General features: G+C 36.8%; 1 protein-coding gene across 2 annotated transcripts in view; it reads right to left on the reverse strand.

Annotated features, from left to right (window-relative positions):
- Nucleotides 1-208: 208 nt before the first annotated feature.
- The window catches only part of RUNX1T1 (RUNX1 partner transcriptional co-repressor 1), a 136,499-nt gene continuing 109,795 nt past the window's right edge, over nucleotides 209-26,912 (reverse strand). The window contains exons 10-12 of one of the 2 annotated variants that reach the window (XM_036263792.1): nucleotides 19,545-19,613; nucleotides 13,884-14,074; nucleotides 209-1,907 (exon numbers count right to left, since the gene is read on the reverse strand). In XM_036263792.1, coding sequence (XP_036119685.1) covers nucleotides 1,632-1,907; nucleotides 13,884-14,074; nucleotides 19,545-19,613 — 536 coding nt within the window. In that variant the 3' untranslated portion in view covers nucleotides 209-1,631. The remainder of the gene's footprint in view (nucleotides 1,908-13,883; nucleotides 14,075-19,544; nucleotides 19,614-26,912) is intronic. The other variant, XM_036263793.1, reaches the window with a different exon arrangement.

Consider the following 26,912-nt stretch of genomic DNA (forward strand, 5'->3'; position numbering starts at 1 on the left):
TAGAAATACTTAAACAACCTTACAGCAATATGCATGCACTGTCTTTTTTTTTTTTTCTAAGTAGAATATCTTGTTATTTTTTTTAAAAAAGTCCCAATAATGCTTTTTCCAAAAAAAGATAAAATCCACTACTACTCTATGCTACAGCTAAACGTGGTGAAATGGCTCTAGCATATTCAAAAAGAGTTTGCTTTAAAAAAAAAAAAAAAAAAAGCATGCCTAGGGAGTCATTGTGACAGTGCAAAATACATGTATGTACATTCCCTCTTACAAAACACCAATGCTAGCATTCCGTGAACATGCTGGTTTTCAGGAAAAAAAATCCTATAAGAGAGTGAAATAGCAGCTCCGAAAGATAGCCTTTTCTTTTCTTTTTTCTTTTCTTGAGGACAACCAAAAAAGTCTTTTTTCCCCGAACTACTAGAGAAATATCACTAATACATACAGATATAAAAGCAGCATAGAAAGATACAGGTTTCTCACCAACTAGGAATAAAGAGACTAAATGTGGGCATATGGTTAAACTACAATGCATCTTCACATTTGTCCAACACATTTACAAGAAAAACACCATTGGAAACCTCACAGGACAGAAGTGTTTTAACACGAAGAGAACTACTAGTTTTTAATTAAAAAATCTAAACAGGGTGGGGTTGAAAATTTGGAAAGGGGCTGGAGCTGGAGCCACCGTTCTTTAAAAAGTATTTTTCAATATAAAATGAATGAGCTGGAATAGACCCAATGTCTTACTCTGTGTAATCTCGCAAAAGTGAACAAACGTTGAAGGGTTATTTAGGGCAGCTGGCTGATGTCAAAGCTGCCAGAATGCTAATTAACTGCAGGCTGAGTCTCTTAACTTGTTTGTGTGTGCGTGTGTGTGCGCACGCGCGTGCGTATGTGTATAAAGGAGCCTTTTGTATTATGGCATATTTTTCTTGCTGCTGTATTCATACATCCCACTGCAAATCATCTTTCATTTTTCATTCTGTTGACCTGAATATTATTTCTTTTCAGAAACAGGAAAAAAAAAATACTGAACATCTGTTTCTCCTTCCAATATGTTGCACATATGCGTTTTGTAGCAGGTCTTCAAAGTTCAGTTAGCAACCCATGGACGCCATTCATCTTCTTGTTAAAATGTCTACCACTGTAGCCAATGCTCATGCCCTTGAGGGTTTTCCTCTTTTTTTTTTTTTTTTTCCCATTATTGTATATCAGGAACATTGTGTCTTAATATTAGCATTTTGCTTTCAACAGCAATTAGCAATCTCTTGGTTTGCTGTGTGGTAAAGCATCGGTTAATGAGGTCATCTAGTTTAAAATCCCAGCTACTGGAAAATAACAGGGAGGAGGTCAAATCTATCATTTCATGTTATATTCTCTGCTCTTTTTTCAGTTCTCTAAGGAAAAGATATCTTTGTTATCCACAATAAGTCATTACGACCCGTTACTGGCCCTCTGTTTTACTACCGCCTCAAGATATGGTTAGGTTCTCTTTTGCTGAAGTACTGAAATAGGAAAGTTCATCTACAAACAAACAAACAAACAAAAAGAACTTTGAGCATCTGAGGATGAAGAATTGGTTTCATGTTGGTTGTGTTGTTTTTCCTCTGACAGTTCTGAGTTCACATCTAGCGAGGGGTTGTCTCTATGGTGGAAGGGGTCCCTGGGGTGGTTGACCTCGGGGTGGCTGCTGGTGGTGTGTCCATCGGGCTCCCGGCCCCACTGTTGGGTGTGACAGAGGAGCTGACCGCGGGCGTGTCCCCCTGCTGCTGGGCCTGCAGGGTCTGTCCACAGATGTGGTGGTGCTTTTCCCAGTCTTTGTGCTGGCAAAATGAGCCACAGTATCGGGCTGTGTTACAGCCACTGCAGGTTTCACTTGCTTTGCGGCCACAGTTCCAGCAACTCTAAAGGAGAAGGCAGAACAAAGCAAAATCCAAGATTAATATATTGTCCAGGCCAAAGTCTGAGGAAATGTCCTGGCAGCATTGCCTCTTATTTTCAAGAACTGTGTGGTAAAAATGAAAACTCCAGATTTATGTGTGTATACATGCTAAACACACAGAGATGCAGGTTTCAGTATGATGACCGCCCAAACTTTTCTGCCAACAACTATTAGGGCATTTAACAAACTAGCTGAAGCTCCTTTCTGTTTTAACTGTAAAATCCCTTCCTTCTAGGTTTGCTGTATCTATATTTTTTCCCTTCATATACCAATACAACCACTATCAGACACAAATATATCACTCTGGGCAGAAGCAGCTTTCTTCTAAATATAATAGAAATTACAAAGGAACTACAAGAACCCTATAGATTCAAAGAAATGTAATGAAGAAGATATTCTAGCCCTGGCCAGTTTGGCTCAGAGGTTAGAGCGTCGGCTTGTGGTACAGAGAGACCCGGGTTCGGTTCCCGCTAAGGGCATGTTCCTCGGTTGCAGTTTGTCCCCGGCCCTGGTTGGTCGTGCGGGTGGCAGCCACTCGATGTGTCCCTTTGCATCGATGTTTCTCTCTCTCCCTCTCTCTCCCTCCCGCTCTATCTGAACAAAAAATGGAAAAAAAAAAAAAATGTCCTCGGGTGAGGATAAAAAAAAAGAAGATATTCTATTCCCTGCTCCATCCCAGACTGGAGAGACTGCGATAAGACCCTTTAACCTCCCATCCATTTCCTTTTCCTCACTGCAATCAGTTAGTTACTCAGGGTACCTGATAAGCAAACTCAAACAGGCTCCTTGACTTCAACTCCCTGAAGGGCAGGGTCCTGGTATGTTTGTTCTCTGATATACTCTAAGCACCCAGAACAACAGTGCCTTATGTAGCAGGTGCTCAATAGATATTTATGAAATGCATGAATCTGACTACTCTGAATTTGATTTGAAAAACTAGAAATACTAAAGCTGAATAAATAATGAGGAAATTTATTTACACACAATTCCCAGTTGATGGAGTCCCCTTCTAGCTCATATGCTCCTCAGCAATTCTGGGTAGTCAGAAAAGTGGAGAAAACAAAAAACGTAGACCTTAGCAAGCCTAATGCCAATACTCAGCACTTTCAAGAGGCGAGAAAAAAAGCCCAAATGAGATTGCCTCTGAGATGTAAGCTTTGAAATACATACATCATGAGTCAGAGCACAACACAGGGACGAAAGAGCCACCTATACAGGACAGATTACAGGAAAGAAAGGAGGTACAGGCAGGGACAAAATGTGACAGTCCCTCCGCAACCCTAGAAGGAGGTGCAACCTCAGGAAGCCAAGTTTAAATGTCTGTGCAGTAGTTCCTTTGGCAAGACCAACACCATTGTAAATGTTGTATCAAGTGATCTTAGCTTTGTGCTAACTCCAACTATCTGACAGTATGTGTGTTATGATTGTGTCACAATTAAAATGAATTTTTAAAGTCCTGATATATATGGATATTAAAAATCTCTCCACTGTGTTCCCCAAATGTTTTACTTCAAGCATGCTGGTTGTGTGGCTTAAGGTGGGCTCATGAGCCTACTTTGAATAACCCAGTGGAATGAATGTCAGCCCATCACCCAGATCATGTCCATGCAAAATATGCAGAGACATTTTTAGCAGTCATCCTAACTGTGCTAAGAAATAAAGGGGCCCCTAGAGTTTCAAGTGCTGAAAGCCTATAACTTAAGAACTCTAATTTAAAAGTTCTAGAAAGAGCTCCGCTCTACATTCTTATTTCTTTACTATTCAGAAATTATGGCCCAATGAAGGGGGAAAATAAAACCCAGAAAACCCTTAAGACTCAAACAGTGGTCCATGGGGGGTGTTTTCAGTGAACACAGCTAAGGAAATATGTGTTAACATCATAAATAAAAATAAAATTAAAATTAACAATCAGTTCATTTTTTTTTTCTACTTCAATTTAACCAAGAAAATAACTCAAAAGATGTGCACTTCTGATCAGAGGTTTCATTGCCAACACTTGAAGCCCTTCTGTCTCAGAATCAATTTCACAGTTTGCAGGTATAAACGACCCAGCGACAACGGGAACAAACGTGGGCCTGGCACATCCTGCGGAGGAGTGAGGTACCAACTGGCACTCAGAGTGAGGTTTACTTCCGTGGGGTTCAGCCACTTTCAGAATAATGCCAGCTGAATCCTGGAACAAACTCAGCAAATAAGTGAAATTACTAAATTACATCAGAAAATTCCAATTAGAGAACAGAGACTCAGATCCAAAACAATATTTTAAGGAAATTAAATATCTATCTAAGTCAAGTGGCTTCTTTAAAATATACCCTGGTGTAAGGGTATTTTTTCTGGCAGAGGCACGTTTTGGCAGGCACGACAGTGGTAAACTGCCCAGTCCTCAGTGCAGCCTTCAGATTGAAATCAGATGTAGGCAACCTTCTCAATTTAAGCTGATTAAACACACAGACTACACCAGGTAATTAAAGATGCATGTGTTGGGGGGGTGGAAAGAGGAGACAGAATGGAGACTTGTTTTATTTTTAAAATATTTTCAAAGATGGGAACAATTTTACAAATAAAAAAGTAGAATTATGCCAAATATAGAAACAGATGTTTTGGATCGTGGAGCTGCTGGGAATTTAGCCTTCTTGCTGAGTATGGCCAGCTTCTGACCCAAGATTCAAGGGCTCTTGCTAATTTTACCTCTAGTCCATCCCCAAGTTGTTGGATCAAATTCATTTACCACCCAGTGCTGGGACAAAAACAACCTTCAGCTACAGGGAGGTATAACAAAGAGCAATTCAAATGACCTGGTGGGAAAAAAATCCTACATATTTTTATTCCTCTTGACATTGCATTGCAATGAATGTATAGGGAACTTTAGAATAAGAATTCAACTAACAAAAAACTCAAAAGTGCACATTCCTTTTGAAAAGCTCATTAGAAAACAGAAAAAGCAACTTCTATTAATATTTTTCTCTCGGATGGCTCTTCCAAATTTCCTGTTGGCTAATCCATACCTGCAAGACTGATGACTGATTCAGCCCTCAACAGTCCCACTTCTCGGATCAGTGAAATGTGCAGAATCTTGTGGGTACTCTAATCTGATGAAGAGTAATAAGTTTCTAAGCTTTCTGCTGTTCACAAAGGTGGAAACTAAAAATTGTGTATAATACCCCATAGTATAGCCATAAAAAGCAGGGATAAAAGTGGTCAATGATTTAACCTAATTTTACATTTTCCAATGTGTGCTTTTTATGTCAGACTAATATTTCCTGATACTTGCTCTATTTATTTGTTACCCCTTGTTTATTTTTAAATAACTGAGCTTCCCTGTCCATCCCTGAAGGACTGATGCTGGTGACTGAATTAGCACAATAATGTAGAAGGTTCAAGAATACCATTTCATAGCCAATTTAATTCCCAAATCTCATGGCACTTTATAGTCTTCCCTTATTTGTAATAATATATTCCCTTTTCAGCATAAAGAATATTATATTCCCTATCTGAAAAATGGGAATTAGTTCATTGACCAAAGTTAGTCTACAACTCAGAAAAAGAATATGAGGTTGAACACAATCAATGCCCCTTTGCTAAAATGTACTAATACAACAGAAAAAAAAAGGGGGGTGGGGGGTGATGAATTAAAGCTTTATGTCAAAGATTATTAACACTTTGTTTCATATCAGCAATTCTCTTCGTCCCTAAGAACTAAATTATTTCTTTCATCTTGTTATTTTAGATATAGAGAAAATGGTCACTTCTCTCAGTCTCTAGATAATATCTTTTCTGGTTCTTATTGTTGAAAATTCCTTTTCCAAGAAACAAAACACTTTCTCCTAAATCACTTTAAGTTTCTCCAGTTCTTACATACCTATACTTCCCCAGGGAGGGCAACAAAACAAAACAACTTTCACATGCAAAAAATGCTCAATGAATTCAGTAGAATGTTTATAATTAAAATTACCCAAATTAAAGGAACTCTACAGAAGGTAACACAACCTAAATTCACACTAAGGATCACATCTTACATTGCACTTGACCATTTAAAGACACTTTAAAACACATTCTACAGCTTAGGAAACAGGCTCAAATAAATTAACTTTTGAGTAAATGGATTACCTAAAATCACACAGATATGAAATTACAAAGACAACCTTGGTTCACCCAAACCAAATACTTTAGAAAATGCCACACTTTGCGTCCATTTATCTTTCTTAGAACCCACTTTGGCAGGAATAAGGTCAGAAGGGTGCTTAGCTTCTGAAAGTGGACAGAGGTTGGGTCTGGAAGTTGGAGAACCAAAGGCAAAGTATCTTGGTGTGAACTGGAAATGGTTTCTAACTTTGAGTGGCTGGAGTCAGCCTGTCTCGGGCTTCACTTTCAACAGGTATTGAGGTTACACAGACAGCACATCAGCTTACTTCCTCTTACACTTCATTAGTGACCAATTACTTCTCCACCCTCATTGTCCTCAGACTATCTAAAGATTCGCTGCTCCTGACCATTTTCCCATCCCTCCTTTTTCAACCCTCTTTGTTAAAATCCCCTCTAAATTCGGTTTCTAAGATACTAAAATTCTGATTCTTTTTTGTTGTTGTTCTTTATAATCCTCACCCTAGGATATTTTTTCATTGATTTTTATATAGAATGGAAGGGAGGGAGGAAAGGAGAGAGAAAGGGAGGGAGAGAAACATGGATGTGAGAGAGACACATCCATTGGTTGCTTCCCACAGGGCCCCAATAGGGGCTGGGGATCAAACTTTCAACCCAGGCACATGTCCGGAATAATCCCGTGATCCTTCAGTCTGAGGGCCGATGCTTTAACTGCTGAGCCAAACTGGCCAAGGAAAAATTCTGACTCTTACAGTATAACTTCTTTCTCTTCTGTTTGTTCATTTTCCTATAGGTATTTGGCAAGGGGAAGCTGGCATAAAGAAAAGAAAATAAACTTCTCTTCCCACACTCTGCCTTGTCAGATTTCATGGTTTCAACTATGAGGTGTAAGAAAATGACTATTAAGCCTGTTTCTCCAGCTCTCACCTCCTCCCTGAGCTGTGGTCTCTTACGTGGACCTGCTTGTTCTGTAGCTGCACCAGGATGCGGCTCCTGTCACCTAAATCGGTATTCCCTAAAGCCAACTCTCTGGTGTGGTCCATTTTAATCACTGGCGGCATTCAGGCCGAAGACTTTATCATCTTTTTGGAAACTCCTCCTTTTTTAGTGCCTGCAACCACTCAGTGCCAAAACCCACAGACCTGGCTTCACTGGTCTCTCTTCCTTCCATTCTAATCTCACAGTTACTGTCCAAATTCCTTCCCTGCCCTTCCTGTTAGAATGTCTTCTTAATTACTTTTCCCTTTTTCTTACATATACACACTGCTCATCTGTAAGGTGATTTGCTTATAAAATACTTCTGTTCATCTTGGTTGCACCCTCAACCCCCTTGCAAAGTGGGTTGCAACAACATTATCCCAGTTTTATAAATGAGAAAACCAAAGGTCCAAGAGGTGAATGACTCAAGATCATTCTGCACCCAGAGCTCCATCCACTATACCATGAACATCTATAGATCCAAACAACTGGCCTTTTAATATGTGAAACAAACAAACAAAATATTATTATAACACAGTCACAGCTTATGCAAATTCTTTTGGGGATGAACTGTTCTGATTAGATCGTGAGAGCTGTAATGGGGCAGTGCTTTGATCACCCTGTGCAGTAACCACGTGGTCACTACCTTCTACGGAGTCCACTCGGGTGGTTTGGGCCATACTGCACAAGTTCCACTGGGAGTGGTTCCACTAATTCTAGAAGGAATAATCAAGATGAACCTCTCAGGGTGACCTGCTCACACCATCAGGGTTTTGCCTCTTCTAGAAATAGAAAGTCTGAAGATACAATCTGTTTCTGCTTAAGTGCCACGAAACTGCCCACCTTCGATACGCACGGCGCAGCTCTGCACTTATGTGGGGATAATGGACAAAGGCTGAGTTAATCTGGGAGAAAATATCACTTTGGCGGCAAAAAACTCAAAACTAACTCGGAGCAGTGCATTTCTTCTTTGTTCTATGTCCGCTTCTAGTCACTTGCTTCGATCCCCTAAGCTAAAACAAGTTATGGATCTCAAAAAAAAGATGGTGCAGGTTCAGATAGGTCTTATCTGACAATGTCACTTGGGGAAAAATACTATATACGTATAAAAGCAGAAAATATGTAGGGAAAAAAGTGTAAGATGGGCAGATTCAGCAAATTTCCTTTCCTTTGATTTATGATAATGCCGGCATGACATTCTTGATGAGATATGCAATACACTGTAAAAAAAAAAAAAAAAAGAAACTAGAGAAAATATCATATTGCTTAGATATGTCCAAAGTCCAGCATCATTCTGTTATAATAATAGTAGTCGATGAACCCAAGAAAAGTTAGATAATTAGGTGGAAATAATCTGAAGGAAGTCCATCAAGGAAGTCGATACACCACTTCACAATCAGAGGGAAAATATTCCCACTGCTGCCTTGTGGCTGCCGAGAAGGTGGACTGAGACTCCAGCTCACACTTACTGCGTTGAGACCCTGAGCAAAGGCCTAACCTCCTGAGACTCAGCTTTTCGCGAATGCAAAATGTAGACAACAGCACTGTTCACTCTACCTGAACTCAAAGAAGAGTAAATGAGCGCAAGTATAGAAAGCACTTTTTACCACATCTGGTACAGAGTTAAACATTCATTGTAGGTCTTCTTGTTTTACCTCAGGCAAAATAAACTTCATGTCACCCCCAATAGCTATGCTGACCATGGCTCCCATGTACCTGGGAGAGAATGGTTTATAGGGCTGCTCTGTCCTAGGAAAAAAGCACCCCCGTTTACTGTAAAGTGTCCCTGTTTGAAGGATACATTACATGGCCCCCTACAAACAATACCTATGTGTTATTTTCCCGACTCCACACACTTCCTGCTGTTTTCTCCAATTCAGTTATTTCCAATCGCCCCTTCCTTCTGAAACTTTTCCATTCTTTACAGCTTACCTTTCAGAACCACTGGTTTTTCTAAGCAGAATGGGCATTATCAGGTCCACTGAACATGTGTGGAAAAGGAGGCAGAAAGAGAAAGACTAAATTCAGAAATTACAGAGAGAAGTCCTTAACATAACCAGCTCAAAAGAAATACGTGAACAGCCACTCCAGGCCTTCGACTCTGGTCTTCTGAACTTCCGACTCCGAAGTTCAGGTTATTTCTTAGAGTCTCCCTGAACGGGACAGAGAGCATGTGTGCATTTGCATTATCTACATGTGTGGTTTTATAGCTTCAGATGATAAAGATCATATGTGATGTAGGTAAGTTGACGAATAAATGTCTACAGTAGGAGGTGACTTCAAATAGGAGGGGAAAGAGGAAAAAGAACGTTTCAGTTAGAAAACATTCCTATTATCTTGTGATAAAGGACTGTGAAAAATATGGGCAGATGATGCCTTGCATCACTGCTCTCAAACCGTGTTAAATTAAACCAGTTATGTGAAAAAAGAATCCTAAACTACCCTGTGTGGTAATCAAAGAACATCTAATTCCTTACAAAAACTATGGAGGCTGAGAGGAGGAAAATGAATCACCCCCAAACCCCCAAGGTGGTGACTGAGCTGGAGCCAGGATTCAGGTCTTCTGCGTCTTCCTCCTGGGTTCTTTCTGCCACATCCATCTGTCTCTGAGCTTCGCTAGCAAAGGATGATCCTCGAATTGCCTGAACATGGCCTTTAAGTGGTATGACCATATGATTTATTATCCAAACCAGGGCACCTGAGAGTGAAAAGGGGCACTTTTAATAATTGGGACAACAGAAGGAACCTGAGAATGTCTCAACCACACTGAGATGTACGGTCACCCTACCTTTGTATGTTACTTCGCACTGTCCTGATTTTCACATTAGAACTACTGAAGCTTTTGTGGTCTGTTTCCCCTTTCTGATCCACAGAGATCTATCCAGTTGGATCAAATAACTGAATTGAACTCTTTTAAATGTTTTAACTTGTGTTGTTCATGCACAGAAACTGAAGAAAGCTTCCTCCTTCAGCACCTACCCACACACACCTTGGACAGATCGAAGCCATCGAATTTCTGAAGGTTGCTCAAGTAAGATCACCTAATGGGTATACCCCAAATCCTGCATGTCCACTGAAGAATCGCAGCTCTCTCTTCTTCCTTGACGGATGTTCATCAAATCCTGCCCAATCGATCTCACGGGTATTCACCTACACATCCCCAACACCACCACCAAACATCTTGATCCAACCCACCTTGCTCATCATCTGTCTCCTGATGACTGGTTCCTCCTTTTCATTTCCTCTAACCTCTCCCCACACTGCAGCCTCAGTGATCGTCCAAAACACTCGTCAGCCGCATACTATTCCTGCTCTCAAGCCTGCAAGGCTTCCCATCTGCCCTGTAAGAAGGCACTGACATGCCCAATGCCAGGGAGGCACAGGCAGGGCATCCAAGAGTGGCTGCTGACCAGTTCCTGATCATTCTTATGAATCAGACAGAACAACGTTTTTCTCAGAAACTTTCACACTAAACTCTATTAAGACTTAAAATTTAGTGATCTGACTCTCTAATGAAGTGCAGTCAATACGACGGCAGGGGCCACTGTACTTCAGTGCCTAGCACTGGCCCAACACGGAAAAGCTCAAGAATGTGTGACTGGAAGAATAAATGAATAAGTGGATGTTAGTAATTTACAGTTATATGCATCAAGTAACAAACTGCTCTGGGCAAGTCACAAACATGACTTTTTAAAGAACACCCATTAATTTCTGGACAATGGAAATATATTTTTCAACCAATCACTGTGATGGCCAGACGCTTTTCTTCTCTATTTTAAAAATCTTTATTGTTGAAAGTATTACAGATGTCCCTCCCCCTTCTTCCCCCATTGACCCCCTCCTCCCTGCTCCCATCCCCCTCCTGCCTTCCTCATACTGTTGGCTGGATCTTTAATTCTAAGAAAACAATGAGCAATTCATACAATGTATAAAGTACAATGCTATGTGGGTCTTATTTGGGGCCGAATGGTTAAAATTCAATAAAATCTCCTGAATATAAAAACACAGAAGAGAATTCTGAGAAGTCCCTGCACTATCTGCTCTGTAGCTCAACTGGGCCTCGCAGTCCTGACTAGTTGATTGCCCACCTTCTGCTAACTATGGTGAGGTCTGAAAGAGGGAGCTCTATCCTAGCCCAAGGAAGCCAGAACTGCTCAGGCTCTGTCTGGGATGGTCCCAGGGAGCTTTCTAGACTTGAGATGATTTAGAAGCATCACTGCGTGGGTGGCTTTTATAAGACTATTTCTATTAATAGATGTACATTCCTAAGAGTAAGAAAAGAACAGGGTGAATAAAAATAATATGTTGGATTCAAAGTTGTGTCCTCAATCTTAAGTGAAAAGTAAAAAAATTCCTAAGTGGGGGGAAAAAAAGTATTTACCTACAAAATTTCAGCTAATAGTTGGGCAAAAGATATAGCGGCCCTGGCCCGTTTGGCTCAGCGGTTGGTGCATTGGCCTGTAGATCAGAGAATCTTGGGTTCGGTTCCTGCTAGGGGAACGTACCAAAAAAAAAATAAGAAAGATACAGCTGAACTAAATCTACCACTAAACATGTAAATTGTTCTGGGATAGTCATCCCTTAGGAGAACTGGAAACATTAATTTAGGGCTAATAGATTAACCCTTTATTTCTTTGTCAAGTCACTTTTATAGTGTGTGTGTATATATGTGTACGTGTGTGTATAAACTTGTGTTCAAGTCTGGAGGAGACCCAGCTATATTCAAATGAAATATCTCTTCCATATCTTGCTCTCTTCTCTCAGGAAAATATCCACATTACTTTGGAAGAAAAGAGGCTAATCATTTAAGAGATCCATCCATCTTGCTGAAGTCTTAAAAAATGGCCTTGCAGTTTAAAGAGAAGGAAAGTAGGAAACCAGGACCTGAGTTGCATTTCTTTATCTGCATCCCAAAGTTACCCACCCTAGTGATCCTTTATGAACAGGTCCTTCTTTCCTTGTTGTGGGACAAGACAGAGACTGACAGCATACTGTGAGCTCCAGTTTAGATTCTGCCCTTCCCTGGCTGTACCTCCAGGCAGGTGAGTTTCCTCATGGCTAAAAGGATCACATCTCAGAGTTCTAGCCACTGTATAAGACAGTTTCGCTCAACTTCACATCATGTGAAAGACCAAAGCTGATAGAGGCGTAGTGGCTTTCTCAGAATCACAAAACTATGGGAGACGGAAACAGGAGTGAAATTTCACCCTCTGAATTACACACCCTTTCTCCCAGCACAGTGTGCTCTAACATCCTTGAGAAAGTGTCCCTGAAGACAAGGGTGGTGCCATATTAAAGATCAATTTCCCCAGAGATCAAAAAAGGAAGAAAAACAATTACTGAAGAAATCGCTCATACCTAGGTTTTTTTCATCCTAACTACTACTTACCATAGTTACTGTTTGATACACCATATTTTTATAATGCTGAATACTAGGGTCAAGGTCCTATGTTTTTCTGGATAGGTTTTATGAATAAAGATAAAAAGCTTATAGATACTGAAGGAATTAGAACATGTTATAGGAATACTACAACGACTTAATTCTCAATTTCTTTCGAGACATTTTCTCTTCAGAATTAAGTGACCTACAAAATACTCAACATAAACAACGGACCTGAAATATTACGTGAAAGTGATAATGTAATAATGGCAACAACTGTGCATCAGAGTACTACTAACTTGAAAAGAACAGGGCAAATCCTCTCCAAAAGATGCTGATTTTTTTTAAAGCACAAAACAAGGTCCTTAAATATCTTAGCCACAGATGCTAAAAAAATTGAATTTATGTCTAGTTTAATTCAATAATGAAAAAGTCAGCAATTAAAGTGTAGATAAACTTCCCTTTGTCCCTCTTTTCCTGAGAAACTTTCAAATGTTGAAAATCAATTCCTTTTGTCCTCTTAATATTCATCTGCTACACATTAAATAGAAATTCTGGGCACAGAGTGATTCCCACAGGGTCTTTCATCTACGGAGAAGCCTGGTACAAATTAAATTCTTACTCACCCTCACAAATTATAGATATGTATTATAGTAGACCATTGATTTATCAGTTCATGGTTTTGCTCATTCAGCTAATTGTGGTCCTTTATGTACAGTTACTTTGGGGTTGGGGGTCTAGTGCTGTATTAATGTGGAGTAGTACCACGTGCTCTGACTTACAGACCACTTTAGAAAGCATTCCCTTAGATACTGTGTTTTAGTTAATTCCCAGATCTTTGAGCCATTTAGGCTGTGTGTGTGTGTCTGTGTATTTTAATATACTGGAACAATACAAAATAATATTGCTTCCATCAGTGATGTTATATAATGAAATGATCATAATAGTTATTACAAATAATATGGAAAAACAGACTGTGCAGAAAATCTCTTAGAAATGTTTAATTGATGCAAACATTGTTTTATAATTGGATTTTAGGACCAAGAGTTAAGGAAATGACATTGATCCCAGGCACATAATATGTTTTTGGAGAGCACAGCTTACACAGGCTATCTCTATTAAATCCTTTCTATTAGAAGGAAACCACATACATATGCTAACACACACACAGAGCTAGCTGAGTTTTGAGTCTCTAAATGGTACCGGGAAGTTATAAGAATTCCACTTTAATCTCTCAAATGTATTAAAAACTTCCTTTGGTGGAACTGTTCTTTTAGGTCTTTCATAAAGACAAAATTTGATCGGCTCCTGATCAATTAATTCCACAAGTGCGGGAACTCCCCAAATTATTCTAATTTCCCCCCAAAGATCTGTTTGTCTAAATCCAATATCTGGTTTTATGACCTCCAGGATCAAAAACGGGCACCCTAATTAGTGGAAAGTATCTTCTTCCCTCGGAAGCACCCACCAAAGCCTCACCTCGCTGGAATCCTCCTGCTGGTTGATGACGGCCAGCGCGTCCTCCGCGGCCTGCCGCTTGGCCTCCGCGACAGTGCGCTCCATTTTGGCACGCTCTGTCGTGATCATGTCGTGGGCTTTCCGCTCGGCTTCAGACACCGCCTTCTGCAGCTCGGTCATCGCCTGGCGCTTCACCTCGTTAACGGCCTCCTCTGCATGCAGGCAGACCAAACCGGACAAGAGAACGTTTCTCTGTTAGCACAGGACCTTGGTACTGATTGCTACTACACAGATTTCTACAGAACGGGCATGACTGTCATCCCATTTATTGGGCAGTTCTTCTGGCTACCTAAAAAACCAGATTTCTGAAATGCATTTAGGAAAACAATGGGTGGAACTTTAACTTGCACTTCTGGAAATGTTTTTTTAAACTACCTATGTAAGTACTGAGACTTTTCTACAACTAGTACCTCCAGAAAGTATTGAGAGAGCAGACTAAGTATTTAAAGGACAAAAACAACCAGAAGAAACCTGTCTCGATAATTCACACACACAAGGAGGGTGGTCTGCCATAATGCTATAGGTCAGCGATTTTCAACCTGTGTGCTGCAAGAATTTTTAAAACATGCAATACCTGACTATTTAGTCAGGGGCACTGACCTCTCTTCCCTTAGACTGCCAAATAAATAAATGACAACAGTCAACCCAACAATAGCTGTCTGGTGTGAATGAATCAAAATTATACCTATTTTTTGGTCAGACTGGCCAAAATTATAATATATTTTTTGGTGTATTGTAGAATTTTATTAATGGGTTTATGTGTGTCATAGGATGCAAAAGGTTGAAAATCACTGCTACAGGATAATATGAACATGGAAAATACATGGGTAAAGTTTTCAGAAAAAAGAGAAAGGAAATACATTTTACACATAAACATATATAAGTGAAAACAATTATTTTAGTGGTAAAAAATAGAGCACAATAGTAAAAAGGTAATTCATATAGCAATTAAGTTAATGTAGACCTTTTAAAGAAAATCGATGGTGAGACAGACAGACGATTCAGCTTTTCTTTTTCTTAAATCATTTCCTGAGTGATGTGGATATGTGCCTTTATAGACTAAATGACAGAGATTTTTAAAAATCATTATGTCATTTCCAAATTCTAAGCTGTTGTCTATCTGCGTAATCAAATAAGTGCACAGTTTCAGGTAACCAACTGTTGCACTGGACAAACATAATTGAATCATACCACAGGCCAAAATAATCAGGCCTGACTATAAAACCTGCAAGGTGTCAAGTTAGCTTTTTATTTTCGGCTGTGGAAAGTGTACAAAGATTTGGCTAATGTACAATATAAGATTGACAACTAAAATGAGTAATTTCCATTTAAAAAATTAACTGTTCTAATTAACAAGGGAAAATATCCTCCCCCTGAATTAGTTTATCTAATTTTCATCTTTATTCAAAGCAAAATGACAATGATTAATTGAAAATTTAATAAGCAGTAATTATTAACTTGGCAAACCTAGTACCAATTAACACTCTATTAAAACTAATTATGACATGTTTCAAGTGCTTGCACTTAATTGTTTCACCCACTTAAAAAGCACCTTAATTAAATGTTCTATTTAATTAAAAACATAGATTCCTAATAAAACTGTTTTACTGTAGATTAAAAATGTAAGAGATGCAAATACTCCTATGGTTTCTTAAATTTTTATGGTTTATTTCACACATCCACAGTCTGTGACTTGAGGACTGTCGAAAGCCCTCCACTGGTAATTAACTGTTATGACTTCTGTAGCCTTCACTGTTTTAGCAGCATTTTTCCTTAACTTCATTCATTTGCCATTACTGTCTGATACGTTTTATAAACTAAAATATAAGGAAAAGGGCCAGACTGGAAACAGTAACTACAATACCTTAAGCTTTTACTGGTTTCTTTAAGATATGCAATTAAACTCTGATTAGAAGCAGTGTATTGCAGGGCTCGCAGCACCTTCTCCAGGAATAGGCAAAAGAAGCCTTTATTACCCTATCATAAACTCCTTGGGGCACCAGGAAGTTCTGCCCTTCTAACTATACTGCCAGGGTCTAATTTAGTTTGAATATTCAAAGTGAATTAAAATTCTATCTAAGTGGTAATATAGGACAATAATTTTTGCTTACCATCAAAGCTGTAGCTTGACTAATTGTGTATGCAAATCAGGCAATTTATATTTAAATTATGCATTCCTATTCTAATCACACAGGCACGTACAGATCAGTAAAGAGAATTGGTAGGACATTTTCAAGGTGCTTGAATATTTATTACCAAGTGCAAACACTCACTGATCAGTTGAAAAATATATACTGAAGAAAAACATTCAGGTGCAATTAAAACCCATCTTTATGTTAGATTCTTTCCAATTTTATCAAGACCTTTTGTAACTCTGGGGTGTGTTTTGTTGCATTTGCTGTTGCTTTTAAAATTACTACTTTGACAGGAAAACTGATGAGACCGTCAACATTTGTTAGATTCTAAATACTTTAAATGTATGCTGTTATATTATTATACAACATAAACATTTTAAATAAATTCTGTAGATTAAATAATAGTAATGTAGTATACTGCCCTCATTTTGGTTACTGTATTGTGGTTGGATAAGAGAATGTCCTGTTGTTAGGAAATACACACTAAAATGTTGGGAGTAAAGGGAAATGACATCTGTGACTTACTTTCAAATGTTTCAGGGGAAAATGTGATGCATAACAGAAAAAAGAGAGCGAAGGAGGAAAAGAGAGAGAAAAGATATTAAAGCAAATACAGTAAAATGGGAAAAACTAGGTGAAAGGTATAAGAAAATTCTTTATAATATTTTTTAGTACTTTCTGCAAGTTTGAAATCATTTCAAAATAAAATGGTGGAAAATATTATATGATGTGCCTTTCAGTACAGATTATGCTTTTTGCAATTATCATTTTCTGTGAAAAGGGACACATTGATTATACTACACTGACTTTTGAGAGCTCTACCCTTGATATTTTTCAAGTGCTTTAAACTTTATTTTATTTGCTTATCATTTGTCACAAAGGTAATGTATAATATTTTCATTTCAAAGATATACTTTTTAGGATTTTTTCTAAAAGAATTTTTTTTTGCCCACAGCAAATTCTAGGATCTTGGAAAAAGCCTTCAAATTGTAACAAGCTAAGTGCAGATTTCACATTCTGCCCTTGGTGTTTTCATTATGTTGGACGCCTTGACACTGACAATACCAGACATGCTTTTAAAGAAGCCTATAAAGATAAATATTATACGCAGCCTTTTGAGATTTCAAGATGAAACTGTCATCTACACTTTGGGAATTTAATGCACTCCTTGAAATTTAGCATCCATCCATAGAAAACTATTCCTAAACTGTTCTTGTGCAGATTAGGGATATCACTGTGTGAAGAACAGAAATTTAACCACCACCACACCAAACCATATTTTAGACTGAAGACCTAATATACATAATAGGCATGTCTAAAAAATGTTCCAAACATTTACTTAGTGTAGTTGTGTTTTTTCATCTTTTAAACAACCGCTTCATTGTTATATAATTAACAAATTGTGAAATTCACTCGTTTGGAGTTTATGGTTCAATGATTTTAGTATACTTGGAGTTGTACTACCGTGACCACAATCAATTTTTAGTAATACATATAGTGCAGTTTTGAATCTGCTTCCAATTGCTTACCACTTATGGTAGGACTTCCTTTGTGCATAGCTATTCAAGTTGATTTTCCTACAAAGGTGGTCTAGTCAGAAAAATCTGCTCTCACTAAAGCAGTCAAACAAAGAACTGAGCAGATAATAGCCCAGAAAGAATTTGAATTACACAAGACTTCACTGTCAATTTTTCTTTATGCACTATCAGAGATTTAACCTGCATGCATATAAATAAGGGAGATGCAAACATTCTTTCCCTTAAATAAAAAGTCATCCTTCTGCCGAACAAAATAGGAATTCTTTGTACCTCTTATTGGAATAAGTTGCACTGACAACTTGTAAATGGGAGAGAAAAATAGCCAGAAGAAAGATGTAGCAATTCTTTTTCCAGGGAGGTGGCATCCAGCACATTTTAACAGCTTAGGAATATCCCATCACTATCCTCTACACAGAAACTCTTAGAGATGATGTTGTAAATCTGGTAAGACTATGCAGCTAAGCAACATGTACAGTTAACCTTTAACTTTAAGCTGAATGGGTCTGTCTGATTTGTCTATTGGACATGCAAGAGATCTTTCTGGTTCTTTTTATTTTTTATTTATTTAAAAAAATTTTTTTCCTTTATTGATTTTTAGAGAGAGAGGAAATGAGAGGAAGAGAGAGATAGACACATTGATGAGAGAGGATATTGATTGGCCGCCTCCTGCATGCCCCCCTCTGGGGATCAGGCCCACAACCTGGGCATGTGTCCTGAACAGGAATCGAACTGGCGACCTTTTTGTGCATGGGTTGATGCTCAACCACTGAGCCACACTGGCTGGACTCTTTCTGGTTCTTAATCTCAATTACCAAGCCTAGAATACTATCATTTTTAAATTCCTTATTGCTCTTAAAAAAACAGATATTTCTTAGAAAATCTATAAAAACACCTGGATAAGCGCTAAGTGACCAGAGAGTCAGAAAGTTGCACAGAACTGCACACATACCAAAGTCAAATCAAAACCAAAAGAGAAAACTTTTATAAAAAACTAAAACAAAAACTCTTTCCCTTGACCCTTGTTCCCTGATTAGTGTTCCTAGCCCTACACCCATCCGACCCCTTGCTGAGATAACATTTTTCAGTTTTTCAGCTCGGAAAAATGATTTTAACATTTGGAGTTACAGCAGCTCAAAGCCACACTACATGTTTGTCCTGTCATGTTTAACTCTTGAAACAGGTTTATGCTTCATCTCCTGAGCTGGTTTTTATAAGCTTTTTACTCAAGGTCTATAGTGCTCGTATTCCACCAAGATTCAGCCAAATCTGAACTTCTTTAAGCCCAATATTTCAATGAGTTATTAGGAACTTTACATTTTATTAAAAATGTAGAGCAATATCTCTTAATGAAAATCCAATAGTGTAAATGGAAAAGAAAAATAGAAGTTTAATGACTTTGTCTTTTAACTTAAAAAAATATTTAGCTTTGATCATTGAATATTATTAAATAATTAGCACTGAAGATCAATTTTAAAAACTGGTTGCAACCATAAAGTTTCTGAGTGTCTCAACAAGTCAGTTAATTTTTATGTTGTTTTTATTAAAATTTAAGAATTCAGAGGTAAAGGCTAAAGGATGCAATTTAAATTATAAAGCATCACTGTTTTGTTTTGTTTTTTTTCACAAAGAAAAAATTGCATGAAATGAAACCATTATAGTCCCTGAAAAATAGGGTTTTATGATGGAAATATTGCCGGACCCTCAATTACAGTACCAATAGCATGTGCTACTAAAATAAAAATGATGTCACATTCTAATCAGGTGTGGTTTAAGAATACTGAAATCAGGATTTTTATATGTTGTTTTGTTGGGGGGGGGGGTGTTTTGTGTTGTTTTGTGGTGGTTGTTGTCAGCCGTAAAGTCCTTTCTTGTCATTCTTCACATCACTGCATTTAACAACTGCACACAGCTGCCAGAACACTGAAGTCGTGTTTTTAAACAATTCTTACCAGCTTTCTTCCAGATCTCCTCTGGCACGTATCCAGAAGCAGGCCTGTGAAGGAATTCCCGATGTGCATCTACAAAGAGGATACAAAGCAGTGGAGAGAGGAGGGAAGCACATAAGCACTGTTGTGTCATTATGCCGAGTAGAAGTAAGCTATGCCCATTTTATTGGCTTCTTTACAAAAACATAATTTTTAAAGGCTAAGCATTTCACTTCTAGAAAATAAACAACAGTAGCAAGACCAGTCATCAGGGCTCAAGGCAAACAGGTCACTGGTCTAATGGTATGCTCAAAGCTAAAGCAATGTTAGCAATTTCATTATACAGTATGTTTGGGAATGCTGTTCCCAGCATGGGTCACTATGGGAATATCAATGGGTATATTTTATTTTAAAAAAGTAAATTTTATTGACAGTTTTCCTTTTAAGAGTCAAATTGGTAGTTAAAAGATCAAATGTTAGGATAATAAAATTTTCACACAGCTCTGCCTCTACCACCTTTCAATAAATAGTGAGCCTTACTGTGTGGCTAACCCATTCTCACACTTCATTGCTTCTTGTCAGCTGATTTCTCAACAGAAACTTTGCAGGCCAGAACAGAGTGGCAAGAAATAGATGAAAAGAAAAACAAGGACCTACAACCAAGATCACTCTACCTAGCAAAGATATCATTTAGAATCAAAGGACAGATAGCTTTCCAGACAAGGAAAAGCTACAGGAATTATCACCACCAAACCAGTATTATATAAAATGTTAAAATGTCTTCTTTAAGAAGAAGAGGAAAAAAAAAGATAAAAAATATGAACAATAAAATGGAAATAAGTACCAAATATACATATAGTTCAGCTTTTAAAAAGTTCACACAAATTAGATCATATGGATTTGACTTGGGTGGAAGCAAGAGAGAATCATTAGAATGGATTCAAACATTCAGTTGACCAAACAAAATTAGTACATGCTTTACAAAAAAGAAAATGAAGTTCCACTTCAAATGAAACACTGCATATTATTATGCTGGTCAAATTTTAAAAGTTTGAGAAAACAGATAATGTAATAAAAGCTGATGTAGGAATGCCAACTTCCAAATAGCATGTTCATGAAAATAACATAAAACCTTTTATATATTTTATATATGTATAAAAATAAAAAGTGTATACAGTCTTCCATAGCTAAAATATTCACTATATGTCTAACATATTGAATTTTCAATGAAAGCACATGAATTAGACATTTTGAGGAAGAAGAAAATAATTTTAACCAAAGAACTTATATGCATATATACATAACCAATGGACACAGACAATAGTGTGGTGAAGGCAGGGGGTTAGAAGTGAGGAGGAGGGGGTCAATGGGGGAAAAAAGGAGGGGCTTCTGTAATACTTTCAACAATAAAGATAATTTTTTTAAAGAACTAAAAGGTCAAAAGAAATTCAATACAGTTCTCTATATTTTACAAAGCTACACAATATCAAAAATGGAAAAAATTGATTTAGTTAAGTATATGTCATTTTATATTTAAATGCCTTAAATAAATTTGAATGTTTTAAATCCTGTAGGGTACATAGATTATCACTTTACTAGTAAACAAGATATCCCAATTATTTTGAATTAGAAAAGACATTATTTGGTGAAGGGTATAAACTCTGTACTATCTTTGTAATGTTTCTTTAAATCTAAAATTATTCCAAATACAAAAAGGTTATTTTTAAAAGTTTACATTGTAATTTTATGACTACTTTATAACTGGAGAGATTAATTTCTATAAGTAAACAACAAAATGTTTTTATTTAAGTAATTTTCATTCATGAAACAAAGAAACCTAGATAAAGTAGTTTGGTGCATACTTGACTTCAAGAAAATGTGACATAGCTAATCGGATTTGTCAAAATCACTTTCCACACCACTATAACAGTTTCCAGAAGAAATGAAGTACCATCAAGTTCACATTCACTCACATGACACAATGAAACAAAGATATTTACTTATGACAACTTTTAAAGACAATTTTTAGGAAAAGATTATGGCTTAAGAATAGTTTATTCTTAAAGGAGGCAAGAATACACAATGGGATAAAGACAGTCTATTCAATAATTGGCCAGATACATGCAAAAAATGAAACTGGACCACCTTCTTACACCATATACAAGAATAAACTCAAAATGGATTAAAGACTTAAATGTAAGACTTGAAACATAAAACTCCCAGAAGAAAGCACAAGCAGTAAAATCTCTGACATTCTCTTAGCAATATTTTTTTCTGATATATATCCTTGAGCAAGGAAAACAAACAAACAACAACAAAAAATGGGCCCCATCAAATTAAAAAAGTTTTTGTACAGCAAAGAAAACCATCAACAAAATGAAAAAAAGCAATCTACTGAATGGAAGATGATATTCACCAATGATACATAGGATAAGTCATTAATATCCAAAATTTATAAAGAAATCATAATACTCAAAACCAATAAAACAAACAATCCAATTAAAAATGGGCAGAGGATCTGAAGAAACACTTTCAAAAGAAAACATACAGATAGGTATCTGGCCAACAGACATATGAAAAAATACTCAATGTCACTAATCATCAGAGAATTAAAACCACACTCAGATATCACCTCACACCTGTCAGAATGGCTGTCATCAATAAATCAACAAACAACAAGTGTTGGTGAGGATGTGGAGAAAGGGGACCCTGTGTGCACTGCTGGTGGGAATGCAGACGGATGTAGCCACTGCAGAAAACAATATGGAGGTTCCTCAAAAAATTAAAAATGGAACAGCCTTATGACCCAGTGATTCCCCTTCTGGGTATATATCTGAAAAAAAACCAAACCACTAATGTACCTCCTGTTCATTGCAGCATTATTTACAATAACCAAAATATGGAAGCAATTCACGTGCCCATCAATAGACAAATGGATAAAAAAAGCTGTGGTACATACAGAGGTGGGCAAAAGTAGGTTTACAGTTGTGAGTACACCAGACATAGCTTATTCTTATATTACTTATTAATTTGTGTATTTCCATAAGAAAAACTGCAAAACTACTTTTGCCCACCCTTTTATATACAATGGAATACTACTTGGTCATAAAAAAAAAAAGAAATCTTACCATTTGAGACAATATGTATGGACCTAGAGGGTATTATGCTAAGTGAAATAAGTCAGAGAAAGAAAGACAAATACCACATGATTTCACTTATATGTGGAATCTAAAGAGCAAAAGAAACAAACAAAATAGAAACAGACTCATAAAGATCAGAATGATGGCTGCCAAAGTAGATGCTGGTTGGGGGTTGAGGGCTGGATAAGAAAGATGAAGAGATAAAGAAGTACAAATTGGTAGTTACAAAGTAGTTGCAAGAAGGTAAAGTACAGCACAGAGACTATAGTCAATAATATTGCAATAATATGTACGGTGCCTGGTGGGCACTCGAAATGTTGGGGGGGATCATTTTGTAAAGTATATGATTGTCTAACCACTATGCTATACACCTGAAACTCACATAAACTAATATTGAATGTCAACTCTAACTGAAGAATAAATGAATAAATAAATATATCACATACACACACAAAAAAAGAGACAAAAGTCTAAAGACAAACAGAAAAAAAAATGCCTTCACCAAAGTAGCAAAAACAAATTTTTTTTCACTTACTGGGTTATAGAAAGATCAAAGTCTCCATAAAATTACTTTTTTATAAATGGCCAATCATTTTATAGGGAACAGGAAAGGTGATGTTAAGGTATCTAATATCCATGCATAAAAGATACCTCTTACCAGTCCCAGGAAGCATAGACAGGAAGAGTTCATTCTAGAGCCCAATGAAGTTGAACTTTGCCTTTGACATATACTAGCCATGTGGCATTGGTCAAGTTAGTTTCTACATGTCTCAGTTACCACATCTATAAAGTGGGGACAATACTACTACACTTGAGAGTGTTGCTGTGAGAATTGAATGAGATTCTTCCTAATATATGCTTGGCATGGTACATCCTAAACTCTCATCAGACGTTGTTGCTATTAACCCTCATTATTACTTAGTAGGTTGTCCACTAAGAATAAATATATACTTATTTTCTCATAAATAACTAAGGTGGAAAAGACTTTCAAGTTTGTTTTTTTTCTCCTATCACTTAAATTCAAGTAGCATAAAAACTAAAGAAAACAAAACCATTGGAGAAGTTTAGATTAAGCAGTACATACCAGTACTTTCCTATTCCCTGAATTTATGTCACTTGAGCATAGACGTTTTTATAGTTAGCAATCACAGTCTTAGTCTTTGGTGGAAAGTCCTCAAATTTCTTAGATGATATTTTAATAAATTTTATTCTAACCTTATGAATGCTCATAGCTCCTAAATTTCTCCAGTTAATACATATATATGGTTCCATCATCTGCCCACCGTCCCATGTGCTGCACAGTAGACATCCCTGCACAGGGTCCACAAAACACATGCTGGAAACTTGTGCAGTATTTCACCTACTCAACTACATCTCCTGAAGATCCTCAATGACACTGGATTAGAACCCTACCTAACCTAGAAACCTGATGGAAATACCAAAGCCAATCAAGCAAAATTTTTCTTAATCCTCTACTACTTTCTAAAATAATCTTTAAAAAAAAAAAAAAAAAACAGCAGTGGAATCTGAAGGCAAATAAATTATTTTTATAAAACACACATACATATACACATACTTTAAATATCCTCTTCAGTTCTAAGTCAGTGTGTCCTACCAATGGAAAGAATGGGGTAATCAATAAGATGTATTCCTCAGAATCTATTTTGATACACTGATGAATACTATAAAAGATATACAAATCAAATTACTAATAAATTTAATATTTCTCTTCTAATTAAGTACCAGTAATAACAGAGTCTATATAGGCAAAACTGAGTTTTAAAAAATAAAACAAAACAAAACTCCTGCAGTTGATCAATATTACAACAACTTCTCCCCTAGAACTTTATTTTAGAATACTGGCTAATTTAGACAAACCTATTCAAAAGACCTTAAGTTTCAACGGCTCAGATTCTAAAGAAGCTAATTTTTAACCATTAACTCCTGACTACCTATAAAATGTCAACTGCTATAAAATGGATAGTTTAATAAAATGCAGTGGTAGACAAAAGAAGAGCTTATACGAGATGGTTCAAAATGTGAAACATACTTATCTGCATCTACAGAAAGATGAAAAAATTACAGAAAAGTCCTCCTAAAGTAGGTTTAGCTTGCTTTGGGATGCAAACTGCTTAGGGGCAAGAGAAGAGGAAAACCTCCAGAAGATTACACACATCTATTAAGAGAGGAGACCCAGCCAAGGTGGGGAAAATGTTATAAGAAATGTGAAAGAACAAAAAGCAATAGATGATGTATGAAAAACATGGATGATGCACTACACTTACGACAGAATGGAGACCATTGGATACTAGATGCAGCGAGGGCCGCCATCAATATACATGAAGGGATGAGCTGATAGCCTTTGGAGAACCAATGTGACCTCACATGACCCAGGACAGCAATGCTCAAAGCTTGGCAGCGCCTAGGTATGGCCTTCATCCTGTAGTGGGCAGAATGAGGCTGTGATCATGATAATATCTATTACAAAACCATCAAAAGACAGGAAGGGTTAAGAAAGTTCATTTTTACAAATGCTACTTACTTTGTTTTTAAGGATAATAAATTCGGAAATTTCAATATTATGTTTCAGAAGCCCAAACCCAACCTTCATTAGGATTTCCATCTTTAATAATAAAAATGTCTACTGCTCCAGGAGGCAATAATCTCTTCTTGTTAAAAGATGGACATATTTCACTAGTAGTCACATCTTTTTAAACACGATATACTTAAATACACTAGGCACTTTATATTAGGAGCTCAGCTGAATGGTCTTGAAATGAATTTCATGATGTGATTTAAAGGAATCGATACAAATGTATAATACTCTAAACATTTATATGTAGATATATACTTTGTGGTGTTTATAATCCGATAGCTTAGAAGTTGAATGATATACTTCTTTGGCTGGAAGCAAACTACTTTACTATAGTCTTCCATTATGAATTAGGGTCCCAAAGGTACAAAAGATTTACTTTATAAGACAGAATTCCCTTGTTCTAGTTTCTCTGCCTATTAAAGTTGTCACCTAAAAATTACTGCCTGGAATACTTTATAAATGAAAAAAATACCTCAGAATCTACTATAATTTCATAATATTGGCTGCCAAGCAAAAACACTAGTTTCATGTACCGCTATTCTTTAAAGTTCCTTTTCAAATTGCATGTTAGAAATAATAATAGTAGCAATTACTTATATCACATCTACTAAGTGTCAGACACTGTTTGATATGCTTTATACATATTAATTCATTTAATATAGAAATACCTATGAGACATATATTATTATTATCCCCGATTTACAGATGAGGAAACTGAGGCAGAGAGTTCCTTGCCAAAGGTCCCGGGATAAGTAAGAAGAGAAACCAAGGACTCAAAACCAAACATTCTGCTCAGAATCAGTGCTTTTAACCTTCATGCTAACCTGAGCATTTAGACAGTAGTGAGAAAGTCTATAATTCAATCATATGACAATCATAAAGCTTGCCAGCCAGAGGAATTTTAAAGTACGAATTCCTCTACCAATCTACTTGGGGCTGAGGGTGATATTAATTAAATACACTTCTAAGCTTTTTAAAAACAATTTAATCTAATTTTTCATTCGATTTAAAACAAACAAAACCTCTTTCTGTCAAGAGCTAAATCTTTACCAAAATACAGTGATATTTTCTAAATTTCATACCCTCTCATCACAATATTAAAATACTCAAAAGAACACAAGGGAAAATGTAATCATATTTCAGTTTCAGTCTTTAACATTAGCCCTAAGTCTATTATTAGATAATTCTCTCTAATGATGCAGAAGACTTCTTGAGAAACAAAGAAAGATTCTAGAATATAAAGATTCTAAAATAGTTTAAAAGCAGGAAAAAGAAAGTAATTTAAAGGAACTAAAATGTCAGGAGCCAAGAGAGTGATGTGCATAGCATATTGAAATCAAAGGAAATGAAGACAAAGGAGAAAAAACAGCAACACGGCGACCCAGATAAAGACGCCAGGACTACATTGCGTGCTAACCAGCAGCTACCTACCTATATGTATAAAAGTAATTCTACCTAGGCAATAAAATGTCGGTTCTGATGATATATTAACTTGTTCTTCTGGGAAGTACAAAATGTAAAAAAAAAAAAAAAAGAAAAGAAAAAATGAATATGTCATACTTTAAAAATAGAAAAAATTATTTAAAAATTAGCTTTCCAACTTTGTTAAGACTTGATATTAACAGTTTTTCCTGGAGCAAGTTACTACTAATAATT

This window comes from Molossus molossus, unplaced genomic scaffold, assembly GCF_014108415.1.
Source record: "Molossus molossus isolate mMolMol1 unplaced genomic scaffold, mMolMol1.p scaffold_m16_p_16, whole genome shotgun sequence".
Lineage (NCBI taxonomy): Eukaryota > Metazoa > Chordata > Mammalia > Chiroptera > Molossidae > Molossus > Molossus molossus.